This window comes from Schistocerca americana, chromosome 8 (assembly GCF_021461395.2).
Source record: "Schistocerca americana isolate TAMUIC-IGC-003095 chromosome 8, iqSchAmer2.1, whole genome shotgun sequence".
Taxonomy (NCBI): domain Eukaryota; kingdom Metazoa; phylum Arthropoda; class Insecta; order Orthoptera; family Acrididae; genus Schistocerca; species Schistocerca americana.
The window spans coordinates 110,418,202-110,434,523 of NC_060126.1; the positions used below are offsets into that span (position 1 = coordinate 110,418,202).

A 16,322-nucleotide genomic window follows, 5' to 3' on the forward strand; every position below is an offset into this window, starting at 1 on the left:
GTAGCTTAGAGAGCGGCACAACTGCCTACTAACGTGTAGTGAATTTTGTTGCTGGTCGGGTACGTGTAAATGTTTGGTATGTAGGTAGTTGTGTGGTCAGTGCGACCTATTCCTAACCGAAGGGGGCCGGGTTCGATTCCAGGCCCGGTCGGAGATCTTCTCCACTCGCGGACTGAGGTTGTCCTTCCAATCAAATAGTCAGAATTGACATCCCACTGTTAAGAAGGCAGTAAGAGCACGTCCCGAAAGATAAGTTGTGAGTGTTTAATACGTACATAACTATTTTATCAGCTGTATAAGTGAATGACGACCACGAAAATTTGTGCCAAACCGGGACTCGAACCCAGATTTCCCGCTCTAAGCGGACAACTCACAGCCTGACACAAACTCCCATATGTCGTCGTTACTGCGTCACATACTCTTACACACATTATGTAATTCTCATACAGGGGAAGGCATTTTACCTGAGAGGTGCTCCCTGGTATCGGCGGATAAATAGTGTGTTGTTAACAAGAAGGATGCATTGTTTCTTCGGGCATGCGTGCACTTCCAAAGGAACAAAGGCATTGCAACCGACTATTTTATTGTCAATAGGCTTTCTAAATGCTAGGGCGTGACGCCTTCCTACTTTATATTCTGTGAGTCCAGAAATTCTGAACTCTTTGTTGAATCATTGTGAAAGTCTAGAATGTTGTTGGATGGGATGCTTTTACTTGGTGCGATTCAAAAGCTGTCAGCCAGTGGTGTTGGTTGAAGTGAGATTGCCTTGGCTATTCATATCTCTGTTTCAGGGCTTCCGCTTTCCTCTGTCGTTTACTCTCAGCAGTTGAGGGGCGCGAGACGTCCTTGCTATCGACAAGACGCCTTGTTCGTAGAGACGGCGCGGTTCTCACATCTGACGCATAGCTCACTCAAAGGACGTAGGATCTTACTAACTGGCGTTTGAACTTGGAAAAATAAAATAAAAATAAAAATTGACAAATAAATTTGTTTACAACCTACCAGTCTTAGTCGTAAACAGCTCAGTTCTCCACTCCTCATCCAAGTCGTCTCGCGCCTCAATTTTTTCATGTACGCCACATCGAGTTCGGCTCATTCGTTGATGATCGGATTCCGTACAGCTTCCACACTGCGCGGACGTAGGTTCTTCTGACGAACCAGCTTTCCCAAATTGTGTCAGACTTTTTTTTTGGGGATTCAGACTGGGTAATTTTGAAGGCCACTCAAGAGGTGTTAGGGTTCATGAGGTTTGTTAAACGACGAACGTGTCGGTACAGTCATGAATACATGGATGTAACCGAAAGCGGGAGTGTTCACGGCATAGAAAATGGTTCAAATGGCTCTGAGCCCTATGGGATTTAACATCTGAGGTCATCAGTCCCCTGGAACTTAGAACTACTTAAACCTAACTAACCTAAGGACACCACACACATCCATGCCCGAGGCAGGATTCGAGCCTGCGACCGCATCGGTCGCGCGGTTCCAGACTGAAGCGCCTAGAAGCGCTCGGTCACAACGGTCGCTCATTCACGACATACCCATAATGAAGATTTTTCACCAGGAATGTTGAAATACACTGTGTGATCAAAAGTATCATGGCATCTGTATGTGATGGACATCTGTATGTGATGTGGAACTGACTGCTACGTGTTATGAGGCGCAGATCCGCCGGTGTAAAAGGACGTGAGGAGTATTTTGTCGTCTGTAGAGAAACCGTTACAGCAAACTGTGTCAGTCAAGAGGGTGGTGTAACTTCGAATATGGCCTAATCATTGGATATCATCTGAGTAAAAAATCCATTACACATTTAATGCTTTCAAAAATTTTCCATGTCGACTGTTGATTTGTTAGTCAGTTTTGCACGATTAATCGTAATGATGTGGATCGGGTCATTTACATTCATATCGCAATTAATTTTTAAATATGGATACATTCTGAACACTTCGAACCTTCCAAATTTTCTTTTAAATATGCAGACGTGGCTTAGTAGTCCCTATCCACCACATTTTACATATTACTATAATGGAAATTCTATTGTAGAATAGAAGGATTATCAAGGAGAAACTTTTTCAGTTTGCTTCCAAATTTAACTTTTCTTTCCGTGAAGCATTTTATACCGCTGGCTAAGTGATCAAAACTTTTTGTTGTAGCACTATGCACACCTCTCTGTGTTAAACACAGTCTCAACGTGAATAACGAATATCATTTTTCCTTCTGGTCTTGTAATTCTGTCCATTATTGTTCCTTTTGAAATGTAGTGGATTATTCACAGCAAACATCTTGAGTGTATAAATGAACTGTGATTTCGTTGTGAGAATGCACAACAATTTAAACAGATGTCTGAAAGATTATCGTGGGTGAGCAACACATATTATCCATACAGCGTATTATTGAGCACTGAATACTTTCTTTCTTAAAAATGAGCTATCCCCAGAACATTATTCCATATGAAGTTACTTCATGTAAACATGCAAAAATATGTCAGCCTAGTACGTTGCCTCTCTTGAAGATTTGCAAATGTGGCTGAAATAAGTTGTTTTAGGAGTTCCAAAATGTGCTTTTCCAGTTTAAATTCTCATGAATATGGACACCTTAGACTTATGGAGTTTCCATCCTATTTATTGTTCCCTTACCATGTGTTATACTTGTTACTGATGTAGGACATCCAGATGTGCCGAACGGAATATGTTGTGTCATTTTAAAATTGAGGTTGAGACAATTTTATCGCAGAAAACCAGTCAATAATAGTTTTAAGAACATTGTTCACCATCTTCTCTGTTTCTCTATGTGTGCTTCGATTATAATACTGGCGTCATCTGCGAAAACAATGACTTCTGCTTGTTGTATATTAGGCGGAAGATAGTACATATATAAGGAACACTAGTGGACCTGAGACTGGCAGTTGGAAAACGCCATACGCGATTTCCCCCCGGTCAGAATTACGACCCCAGACTATATTGGTTAAATTACCAAATATAACTTTCTGCAGATATCACATTATCCACTGGTTGGGTATCCATCAAACCTATAAAACTTCACGTTGTCTGGGAGAATGCTATGATTCACACAGTCCAATGCCTTAGATAGGTCGCAGAAAATACCAATCGGCGCTATTTTATTCTTTAATGCTTGTAAAATTTGGTGATTGAACATTTAGATTGCGTTCTCAGTAGAGCAACTCTTCTGAAACGCAAACTGTGATTTGCTGAGGACATTATTGTTACTAAGGTGAGATACTATTCTAAAATACATCATCTTATCAAAAATTTTGGAAAATATCGATAGTGAAACAAGTCGGCAGTTACTGACAGCTCCCATATCAGCTTTCCTAAGAAGGCGTTTAACAATCATATATTTCAGTTTATGTGGAAAAATGTCTTGAGTTTGTGATGCATTACATGCTTCAGATAAGACTGAGTTTATTATGTCAGAACAAATCTTTAAATTTTTACTGGAAACACCAACAGAACCAGATGAGCTTTTATTCCTGAGAGGATGTATAATTTTCTTAACGACAGAAGGTGAAGCTGGTATTAGATCCTTATGACTGAATTTTGTGAGATATACCTTTCCAATATACTGATGTGGTTTTTCTCTTGAACTGTTTGTCCCTAGACTTTCTACTACATTTAAGGAATTAATATCAAATATATATGCCAGCTGTGTCTGATCATTTGTAGCACTCCCATTCAGTTAAATAATTATGTTATTATTTTTTATGTGTGGTTAGGACGCTACATTCCATATAGCCTTAAGTTCGTCGTCTGAATTACTGATTTTTGACTTTATCTGCATGTTCCTTGATTTTTTAATAATTTTTCTGGTAAATTTGAGCAGTTTTTTTAGTGTGCAGCTACTGCAGGATCTCTGCTTGTTCTTGCCAATAAATATATTTCCCTCTTCCTTTCACAGAATACTTTAAGCCCCCTATTGATTCATGGGTTTTTACGTTGATATTTAATGTCTTTTCTGATTAGCTGATGTGGAAAGGTATTTTCCGATAATGATATTAATTTATCTTGGAATAGATTAAATTTTATGTTAGCATTTGATTCGTTGTATATTTCATCGCAGGTCATCTCTTGTAAACTGTCCTTAAAAACATTTTTGCTATAATTATTAGTTATTCTGATTTCCACTGGTAAATATCCACTCTATAAGACACTATGTTATTTATCCTAAATAACTGTGCATCAGGATCAGAGGTCAGCCCTCCGGCGTCTGGCGAGTCCACGGAGCAGAGGTTAACAGAGGGCGGGGATTGGACAACTCGTACGCATGTGTAGTTTTCCCAGTTCCGTATGTGCCACCCATGCAGTGTGGATACTGTATAAACTCCACGAAAGTTCTTTAGGCAATGCGACACAAAAACCTCGAGGTATAAGAGGAAAATACGAACAAGAGAGGATAAAATAATAGCTTAAGAGGCTATTACCAGAGCTGTTTCTGACGGATGCTCCAGACTGTCAGTGTGAAGCGCATATGTCTACAGCCGAGGGTCGAGGCACTGGCTAAAGGAGCAGTCATTGACTGAGGAAAAGCTTCGAAACTGCGATAAGTAATCAATTAGAACTACCTTCCCCTGAGTTCTCTCAATTATTCTGTACAATTACTCATAACGGACATTAAATGTTTTGAGATTACTGAATGCTTTCCATTTACTGCTATGAAACTTTTTAACCACGTCTTTTCTGTGACTGCAAATTTTTCAGCTGCGCTGATATGAAAATCTTTATTCATACAGTGAGTGTCTGATGGAAACGCATACTGACACATTCAAGACGAAACAGACACTAAAATATAACAAATGAGTGGGTACGGGTAGAGCAATTGCAGTCAAAAAGAGTTTCATATTGAAGTTATACTCTGACAAAAAAATTTATTGCAAATATACAAAGGAAATAAATTACTAAATTTTAGACGAATGAAAGGCGAATTCAGACTGCTTTGTAAATCCTTTTTGCAGTGACGCTGCCAACAGAGAGGGTCTGAAAGAGAAAAGTAATTTGTTATAAATCATTAACTCATAAAGAATTATTAGTTTCAACTATTACTAATTATGATTATGAGAAAGATAATAATGCAAACATAACAATGATTGAAATAAGTAAAAGTGCACTCATTATGCAATAGTACCAGTTCGTTATACATATTGGCAAAATAAGAAAGGGCATTTTCATTGTCCACCAATGTACTAAGGTTTCCCAGTTATTATTTTACTCATCCATAATATCATTTTGTGATAATATTAGCGGATTGGCTGTTCGACAAACAAGATGTTAATGTTATTGAAAAATTCCTTAATTATTCTCCTTCAGTGCAGTCACATAAAAGAACTGAGACTTAAAAGGTGGTCTTTGGAATTTGGTAGACTAACTGGGTAGTAGATGTGAAGACTTGTAAATGAACTGCTCATAAAGAGTTTGTCACACAGTCACAATGAAATTAACAAGTAGTTAATAAGATCTAACACAAAATAAAAATACAGAAATGATCCATGTGAAAGAGACAGAATGGAAAAAAAAAGAAAATACAGTAACGTAGACACGATCGTATGAGGAGGAAGACTGAAAGATGAAGAGATATGCAAACCTAAAGAGTAGTTTCTCATAGGTTCCAGTAAATATATTTATTTTGGAAACCATAGGTCTCCCTGCCCAGCGACCGTTGGATTTGCAAGTGGTAGAATGTAGCGATCGGTCGTGGATAAGCTCAGTTTATTACAGATCGGTTTGGACTCAGTGCATACATCATACAATGTTGTCACAGACGTTTGATGTGACCACACAGATGCTGGCTGTTCTACAGTCGAAATAGGTCTGCAATAAATTCAGATTATTCACGACTAATCGCTGCATACTTCCACCTCAAGTAAGTATTTCAGAATGGTATTTGGATTACACTGCAAGGATCTGCAAAAACTGCAGAGCTCATGCGGTTTCTTTTTAGTCAATTAGAAAAGAGAAAGCTGTGTGGGCCATGTTTCTTGTTTTCAGTGTTCTATCGCAGAACAGATTAACCTTCATTTACCTCTTGTAGGGCGACGTATGCTCGTATAATCATACCGAATACTACTATTTGTAGCAAATATCTTGCTTCTAAAAATTTGTGGCAGTTCTGTGCTCCGGGTGAACCTCAATGATCTACGAGGATATCCTAGGGATAAAGCAGAAATTTCTAAATGCTTGCGTGAAATACAGAAATAGAAGGTAGAGGGTAGAAGGTGTTTCTTACCAACACTAATAGACCACTTAACAAGCGCAAATATTTTTCGAAGTGATAGTTAAATATGATGTGTATATGTATGGGACCAGACTAAAAATCACATATGGCGCACGAGAAACATATTTTAAGCTTTTGTAGAACGTACAAGCTATAATAAAAGGTTAGATTGTCTGATTAAAAACTGAACAAGTCACCACAGAAATGCGTACACCAGAGCAAAAAGTGCTAAGGACAAGAATGTAATGGAATGTACACAAACGAACTTGTGCGCACTGAAGTGCCTACGAAAGTATGAAAGTTTATTGTTGCGCACGGAAGTTTATTCATTACTCTGCTGCTATATACTCATAAGAAGGGAACTGTGATAAAATGAAAGGCATCTGACAGAGTTAGGGCAAACAGCAACAAATACAACATAAAAACAAGTGTAAGAATTATTTTAATCCGATTTTATGAATATGACAAACACGCACGTATAAAACACAACACACACACACACACACACACACACACACACACACACACACACACACACACACACACACTCACACACAAAATGGAAAGCGAAGAAGAACACCAAATGATTTACTAATGATTAAAAATGACGGACATGAAGAAGCTGTGGAGGTACGTAATTAAATACAAGGATGGTGTGATAAGTCTGATAAATTTCCACAAAAGAATGGAACATTTATGTGGCGCGTTCTAAGGATCGTATAAAGAATTTGAACAACGTACAACGTGCAGTTCATTGTTGATAACCGTCTGAATTGGTCACTGTGTTGACTGCGACTGAAAATTAACAAAACTGAGATTCGTGCTAATCTTAATCATTTTCCTTTGAAGGCTTGGCTGTCGCAGCAATCGAAACAGAAGTGGACGAAGAGCACGCGCACTCTGTACCGTTATTAAAGACCATTTACTTTTGGCTTAGTGAATTTAAGCGTGGTCATGATGACCGTCAAGTTGAGATTACCTCAAAGGAAACAGTTGACAAAATCCATGATACGGCGCAGCAAGACCGCCGAATAATAATTCGTAAGACTCCGGAGACTGTTGGATCTCAACTGAGCGAGTGCGTAATATCCTGCACGGAGAATTGTCTACGATGAAGCTGTGTGCGAGATGGGTGCACCGATTGGTCATACTCGACCAAAAGCATCCAGCACAACATTTCAGTACAATGTATGGCGATATTTAAACGCAATCAGCAAGACTTTTTGCGTTGATTCGTGACCGTTTGTGACAGCTAGATCCAGCATTACACACCAGATTCAAGATGGTAGTCAAAACAACGGACAAAGGCTGGTGAAAGTACGCCGAAGAAGGCAAAGACCATTTTGTCAGCTGGTAAGGTGATGGCCACTGTTTTTTGGCTTTCCCAAGAAACAATATGATTCATTGTTAGATCGTTTGACACTTGCGTTGGATGAAAAAAAGACCTAGGTCGGTAAGGGAAAAAGTGTTGCTTCACTGTGGTAATGCGCCATCCTACTCAACAATGATAAAAATGCCAAAGTGCGTGGACTGAGCTTTGAATTGGTTCCTCATCCATTCTATTCACCCGAGTTCTTCCCGTTCCTTAACTTGAAACTTTGGATTGCTGGGAAGAAATTTTCATCAAATAAGGAAGTGACAGTTGTAGTCTACTAGTATTTTTCAGAGTCTGAAAGTTGTTATTTCTCTGATTTGAAGAAAAAGCTGGAGGATCGCTGGACCAATCGTACATCCGTCAAATGAGACTGTAAGAAGTAAGGCGAGTGATTTTCTTTACAAAATAACATTTTTCTTGCTTTTTTACCAGACCAATCATACCACCCTCATACAAATTATATAAAATCACGAAGAAATTAATTAATGGATTAGAGGTATTGTGTTTAAACATGGGTAAATTTGACACATTAAGGGTGGAGCACAAGTAACTGTAACAATGTCTCGGGTAAGTCCATAGAAGGAGAATGGGGTGACAAAACAGTGTTCTATAGAATCTCATGATCCCATAAAAACAGTATATAATATCCAAACAAAGGGCATGCAGCAACAATTTAGAATCATATTGTCCCCATCAAGCTATTTTTCTGTGAAGCAAATTTTATATGTTTGAAACAACCATATTACTCTCCTGAGGGGTTATGATTAAAAGTTACAGTGATGCTCACAGACGAGCAGTTCCTTGTTTGTACCACAATCTGAGAAACCTATCAACCGGGAATTATGCCTTGTATCGGGCAACACTACCAATTTGAAATCACATGAGATGTTATAGCAGTAATTATACACAAGTTTGAGGCAGACGGTACAAAACTTCCTTCAAATGATTTCGAACTCACTGTCATGGGTTACCATACTGCAACATTCTATCTGACACACAGACACACACACACACACACACACACATACACACTAACATATACACACAGCAAGAAGAGATGCAAAACAGAAAGTGCTGAGAGTGGGAGTTTTGTGTTGGGGCTCACCGCGACCATCTTGTCGGCGCTGAAGGTCTTCTCTATGGTTACGGTCTTGCCGTCTTCGTACTTCTCGACCTTGACCAGCGTGTCGGCGCCCCTTTGCGTGACGGTGCTCTTCCTCTTGCGGCCGGCCGTGTCCTCTGTGAACTCCTCCCCCAGGCGGTATGTCAGCACGTGTTTGTACTCGCCCAGCTGGGTCACATCCGTGACCTTGTCACCCTCCAGTGTCAGAGTCAAGGTGTCCTTCGCTGACAGAGCCATCTGGCGGTGCGTGGGATCAGTGACTCCTGCAGGTCAGAAACTAACATCAATATAAAGAGAAATTACTCAGCGTGTAGAGACTCGAAAGGAGTTTGTCTCATCGATCCTCTTCGAGACGCAGTATATCTGCGTCGAGTTACTTAAAATGATAATTTATCTATTATTCCCGATTGAAATTCTCATCATTAGGAGGATGTGGGTAACTGAAAGATTTGTACCGATAACTTAACTGTTGTATCTACGTCTATACTCCGCAACTCACCCTTTGGTGCGAGGGTTCTTCTGTTGTGACTATCACGTCCCACCTTCCTCATTCGATTCGCGAGTAGGCCATGGAATGAACAAGAATCCATAAACTCGGTATGAGCTACATTTTATCTAATTTCTCGTCACGGCACTTTCTCAGAAAATTTTTCGAAGGAGGTAGTATATTGCCGACTCTTCTTGGAATGTATGCTCTCGGAATTTCAACACCAAACCTCCTGGTGATTCAAAATGCCACTCTGTTGTATTGTACTGTGTTGTGTGTTAACCGGGGACCTAGAAACGACCCCGCCGCAGCCGCAGTTGTCCACAACCCGACGACGACTACCGCAGTCCACTTCACCCCTCCGCCACCCCACACAGAACCCAGGGTTATTGTGCGGTTCGGTCCTCGGTGGACCCCCCAGGGAACGTCTCGCACCAGACGAGTGTAACCCCTATGTTTGAGTGGTAGAGCAATGGTGGTGTACGCGTACGTGAAGAACTTGTTTGCGCAGAAATCGTCGACATAGTGTAACTGAGACGGAATAAGGGGAAACAGCCCGCATTCGCCGAGGCAGATGGAAAACCACCTAAAAACCATCCACACACTGGCCGGTGCACCGGACCTCGACACAAATCAGGCGGGTGGATTCGTGCCGGGACCGGGTGCTCCTTCCCGCCCGGAAAGCCATGCGTTAGACTGCACGGACAACCGTGCGGCCTCCACTGCTATTAGTTCAATACGTCCGTAATGCTCTCGCGCCTACTTTGCAACCACGTGGAGAAACATGCCGTTCATCATTGGTTCTGCTCTGTTGTTACTGTGGTCGTCCGTAGAACGACTCGCTCGTTGCAGCTCTCCATCCTACTATATCCTGTCAAGCCTCTTCATCTCTGAATAACTAATGCAACTTACATCCTTCTGAATCTCGTCACAGTATTCATCGCTTCATCTCGCTGTACAATTTTTATCCTCCCCCTCCTCCCCACACTTCCCTCGCAAACTAAATTGGTGGTCCCTTGGTGTCTCAGAATGTGTTCTATCACCCGAGCCCTTCTTCTAGTTAGGATCTGTAACAAAATTCTTTTCTCCCCAATACTATTCAGTATCTCCTCATTAGTTATGTAATCTATCCATCTCATTTGCAGCGTACTTCCCAAACACCACATTTCAAAATGTTCTATTCTCTTCATATCTACATTGTTTATCATCCATGCTTCACTTTCATACACAGCTACATTCTATACAAATACTTTCATAAAAAATTCCTAACACTTAAATCTATATTCAATGTCAACAAATTTATTTTCTTCAGAAACGCTTTTCTTGCCATTGCCAGTCTACATTTTATATCCTCTCTGCTTCTGCCATAATCAGTTATTCAGGTGCCCAAATAACAAAACTTATCTACTACTTTAAATGTCTCATTCGCTATTCTAATTCCCACTCTATCACATGATTTAATTCGACTACATTCCTTTATCCTTGTTTTGATTTGGTTCATGTCCATCTTATATCTTCCTTACAAGACACTGATCATTCCATTCAGCTTCTTTTCCATTTCCTTTGCTGTCTCTTATGGTATTACAATGTCGTCGGCAAATCTCAAGGTTTTTATTTCTGCTCGCTGAACTTTAATTACTACTACAATTTTTTTTTTGTTTCGTTTGCTGCTTACTCGTGTACAGATTGGCGACAGACTATGACCCCGCTCACTCCCTTCTCATCCACTGCTTCCCTTTCATGCCCCTCGACCCTTATAACTGCCCTCTGGTTTCTGTACAAATTGTAAATGGTCTTTCGCTCCCTGTATTGTACCTCTGATACCTTCAGAATATCAAGGAGAGTATTCCAGTCAACACTGTCAGAAGTTTTCCCTAAGTCATAGAGTCAGTTTCGTAGCACGTGTTCCTATGTTTCTCAGAAATAAAAACTGATCTTCCTGATGTTTGGCGTCTACCGGTGATATGGAACATGCGTGTTCATGGCTCACATTTACTTCCATCACCGAATACAACACTGCACTGTTCGTTACACTTGAAAATTTAGTTTAGTGCGAGTAGGTCTCAGGCACCAAGGGTTTCGTGAGAACTTATTTATGTATATAGATAGTTCCTCCTTCCCGGGAATCGAGAATTTCGCCGATTCGTGCCTGTAATCGATATAGATACATGCAAGGTATCAAAATATGTGAGATAAATTGCCCTATATTTTCATTGCCTTGGCGTAGAGACATGCTTTTTCCAGGAAAAAACTATGCCTTATAAAATCGTGTTATTTATATTTTATGTGTTAGAGAATAAACCTATTTTGTTACTTGATTCGCTGCATTACCTGACGAGCGACTCGATAAACGTTATTATCGGATGAAAATCTTCATCAGTTCCAAATGAAGATTTATTACGTTCCATTACGCAAACAGAATGGAAATTTTAGAAAGACACGTCTAGAATACACAAGAAAATGTTCTGTGACACGAACAGCACGCATTTATTCCAGGGAAATCCAGTACGAGAGCACAAGTATCTAGATGGGAAGGCTGTGGTAATGTTTTACCTCAGTACACAAAAGCTATCTAACGCTAAGTACAGAAGGAAGATTCAGAGAAATCTAAAGGAGATGAAATAATGAAAGCCAAGCTTTGTATAATTTGGAGGAGAGAGAGAACCCACTGGTTGTAACAAAAATATGTGCTTTTCATCACGACCATGGTATAGAGACGGGAAAGCTTGGAGCAAACTAAATGTTGGCATGCGAGAGGAGTATAAAGAGGCAGTTCAGTGGCAGCTACACGCATGAGAGAGCAACGTGGATGGTTACGAAATTAAGCTTTGGAGATTTAAGAGCGGTATTGGTCACATCTAGAAGACCACAAATAACGTCGCGTGCAGTCAGGCTGAGAGGATATTAACTGAATAGGATGGAACGTGAGAGATATTTTGAGACTACCATAAGAGAAATGGGGAAGAACTGTGAAGAAATTAATGTGCATGAGTAAGAAACAATATCTTTAAAGAACATTTGCCGTGGTCACGTACCCCAAAAACTTAAGGAGGATGGTATACCAAACACACTACAAACAAATGTTGATCTATGTAGAAGGTAGACAAAATGCAAACGAATAAGATGAAATTCCTGAGAATGGTCATAAAAGGCGTGAGACCAGACGTAATAAGAAATAAAACAGACACAGTGACATTAAACGAGGAACTCTCGCAAGAAAAAATGGAGAGGACAAGAATGAAGTTGTACATGCATGTTAATGAACGCAGCACACAAAGCGTGCCTGCAATAAAATTACAGCGCAAAAATCAGAGAGGAAAATCGGTAGGTACACGGCTCAAGAGAGAATAGGAGGCAGTTCCAAGGACATAAATTCATAGGACAAATGGTAGCGGGGCAGAAGAAACTGGAAAAACATTCGTTTTCATATGATCCAGCTATACTAATAAAAAGGATAGTAAGTATTATCTTGGTGGAATACTGTGCCGGTGTAGGTAAACTTAACGTGACTTGAGAAGATTATGTTAACACTGAATCAACTAAGTTGTAGCCCCTTATCAAGTTTCTGAAGAAGTAGTTCAGAAATGTAAAGCATTCCATTGGAAGACAATTACGACATTACGTACGGTAGTTAAAATGTTACTTATGTGGGAGAATCTGTACAGCATTGAACTGTATATATGATCAACATTATTTATAGTATTACTTTTGGGAGACTTTCAGAAGTGGTGGTCGAATTTCCTTTATATTGCTTTGATTTTTTCCTCCCCGTAAGCTTGTCTAGTCTCACTGTTGCTTGTAACAAAACTATCGATGTAAGTGACTCAATAATTAACGCAATTCGATCTATTCCTTTATTCGGATTGTAAAAGTATGCTCTGAAGGTTCACAAAACGCCTATCATACATATGTATAATTGTAACACGAAATTATCTATTCACACTCAAATTCGTATTTATAAACATGCATAAGAGATGTTGATCTCAAGCGTAATTGTATAAAGTTCAAGATTCTTTTTTCTTCTTCATTCTTAAGCAACTCAAAGCTTCGCACTGTCGGGTAGGCAGCCTATAGTTATGATCTAAAGTCCCTGCTGACCGGTACTATGTATAGGGTCTGTAGGAGAGGACAAAGACAAAGTTGACGCTTTTTATTGACTCACCGCTGGCGTCCAGAAACGCCTCCATGCTCTCCATGCTGGCGACGTCCAGTTCATAGCTCTTTCCAGAAAACTGTTTCACCATCTCGAATGCTTTACTCTTCTCAGCAGTTGCGGCAGAAGCAGAGAACCCAGTCTGAGTTCTGGCACTGCGCCGGTCTATTTATCTGAGACCTACACCCCTCGAAATATCGTCACTTCTTGTATGAGATAGTGGTACCGTATTTGATTATTAAGGCGGTATCCGGTACTGCCGATAGCAACTTGAGTCATCTCAGATCCCGATATGCGATACCGAACTTCAAGGTTAAAGACATTTGCTTCCGATTGTTTTGTGAGAGCCAGAAATTTCTTCGATATTGGTGTCATCTACTATTTGGTTCGCTTTGTATCTCATGTAGAGTAGGGACTATGTGCAAGATATTATTTCTTTAATTTCTATCAGTAAGTCGCCGTTATTTGCGTTCAGAAAAAATACTGACTTGCTTTGTAACATAACATTCATTTTTGGGTTGTCTCCAGGAATTTAACCACCTTGAATGCGTTACATGGGTCTCTTTGTGGGCGGATAAGTATTAAGTAATCTACAGAGCTCTTTCAGAGACTCTGAAAACTTTAATCTTTGTAACTGTTGTGGCCTTCAGCCCTAACACCAGTTTTATGTTACTCTCTAAAATATCTCGCGTGCCAAGTGTCTTTATCTCTGAATAACTACTGCAACCAACATTCATTTAAACTTTCCTAATGTGTTACTGCATTAGAGCCTTCTTCTCTGTGTTCACATACATTTCTTAATGCCGCAGGATACGTCCTGTGTACCGATCTCTATTTTTAGTGAAGTTGTGCCATAATTTTTCTTCCTGTTGAATTAAATACTTCATTAGTTGTTCGATCTGCCCATCTAATCTTGAGTATTATTTCAGGAGCTTCTCTTCTTTTCTTGTCTTAACTGCTTACCGTCCATGCTACACTCCCTTACGAGGCTACACTCCACACAGACAACTTCAGAGAAGACTTCCTAGCACTCAATTTTATGTTCCATGTTAACAAGTCTCGTCGTTTCATAAATGCTTTTCTTGCTGTTACGAATCTGCGTTTTGTATCCTCTGTAGCTCGGCAATCACCAGTTAGGCGTATATTGCTCCTCAAATAGCAATACTCATATACTACTTTACGTCTCTCAATATACCTCCTAGAGTAAGTAATTTCAGACGTATTGCTATTACAATATACAACCTGTAACGAAAATCTTTACATATTGACATGAGTAATAGCAGCATCTCGGTCACAGGCTCGCGTCTATTCTATTTTCTGTTTTGAAAGTCAATGAAAAGGATAGTATGTATTTACTTACGTACAAGTAGTTTCTGTCAAAAGACCATGTTCAGATAATAGATAGCATTACATCAGGTTTAAGGAAGGTTCCTCGGCATCAAGTACAAGATTAGTATTACGGTCGCTTGACGGAGAGTCAAATGGTTCAAATGGTTCTGAGCACTATGGGACTCAACTTCTAACGTAATCAGTTCCCTAGAACTTAGAACTACTTAAATCTAACTAACCTAAGGACATCACACACATCCATGCCCGAGGCAGGATTCGAACCTGCGACCGTAGCGGTCACCCGGTTCCAGACTGTAGCGTCTAGAACCGCTCGGCCACCCCGGCCGGTGACGGAATGTCATTTTGCGTTAGTAAACACATATTTCAGATACTTTATTCGGTTTTGTGATGTCATTTTTAAATGAGTTTAAGCTATACATTACTTTTTACAGGAATTTTTAAAATTTTATTATATCTTAGGTCATCAACTTGAGACAACCAAATACCAAATTATGATTTGTGTTAAATACAGGACTTTTGTGGTATCAGATTCGCTCTCCGATTACACTGCGTGGATGTATACACACCAAAAAAAGTTTTGCATCACCTCGGTTCCGAAAGTTTCGGAACCTGTACAAAAATTGAAATAGAGATCTGCATAAACATCATTTCCACCCTTTTCATTACTCATTAAAACCACACACTGCATGTTGTACCACCATACAACGAGACCTTCAGAAGTGGTGGTCCAGATTGCTGTACACATCGGTACCTCTAATACCCAGTAGTACGTCCTCTTACAATGATGCATGCCTCTATTCGTTGTGGCATATTATCCACAAGTTCATCAGGGCACTATTTGTCCAGATTGTTCCATTCCTCAACGGCGATTCGGCGTAGATCTCTCAGAGTGGTTAGTGGGTCACGTCGTCCATAAACAGCCTTTTTCATTCTATCCCAGGCTTGTGCGATAGGGTTTATGTCTGGAGAACGTACTGGCCACTCTAGTCGAGCGATGATGTTATCCTGAAGGAAGTCACTCACAAGATTTGCACGACGGGGGCGCGGATTGTCGTCCATGAAGGCGAAAGCCTCACCGCCAATATGCTGCCGATATGGTTGCACTATCGGTCGGAAGATGGCATTCACGTATCGTATAGCCATTACGGCGCCTTCCCTGACCACCACCAGCGTACGTCGACCACACATAATGCCACTCCAAAACAGCAGTGAACCTCCACCTTGCTGCACTCGCTGGACAGTGTGTCTAAGGCGTTCAGCCTGACCGTGTCCGACGATTGTTAGTTTGAAGGCATATGCGATACTAATCTGTAAAGAGAACGTGATGCCAATCCTGAGCGGTCCATTCTGCATGTTTTTGGGGCCATCTGTACCGCGCTGCATGGTGTCGTGGTTGCAAAGATGGACCTCGCCATGAACGTCGGGAGTAAAATTGCGCATCATGCAGCCTATTGTGCACAGTTTGAGTAGTAACACGACGCCCTGTGGCTGCACAAAAAGCATTATTCAACATGGTGGCAGCTGGCCAGTATGACCGAGCGGTTCTAGGCGCTTTAGTTTGGAACCGCACGCCTGCTACGGTCGCAGGTTCGAATCCTGCCGTGGGCATGGA

General features: G+C 40.5%; 1 protein-coding gene across 1 annotated transcript; it reads right to left on the reverse strand.

The window, feature by feature from the left end:
* Nucleotides 1-4,937: 4,937 nt before the first annotated feature.
* On the reverse strand, nucleotides 4,938-13,451 carry LOC124545603 (fatty acid-binding protein, muscle-like). Its single transcript, XM_047124551.1, has 3 exons — nucleotides 13,370-13,451; nucleotides 8,703-8,983; nucleotides 4,938-4,988 (listed from the first exon to the last, which is right to left on the reverse strand). The coding sequence occupies exons 1-3, from the start codon at nucleotides 13,449-13,451 to the stop codon at nucleotides 4,938-4,940; spliced, it is 414 nt and encodes a 137-aa protein (XP_046980507.1).
* Between the last annotated feature and the right edge of the window lie 2,871 nt (nucleotides 13,452-16,322).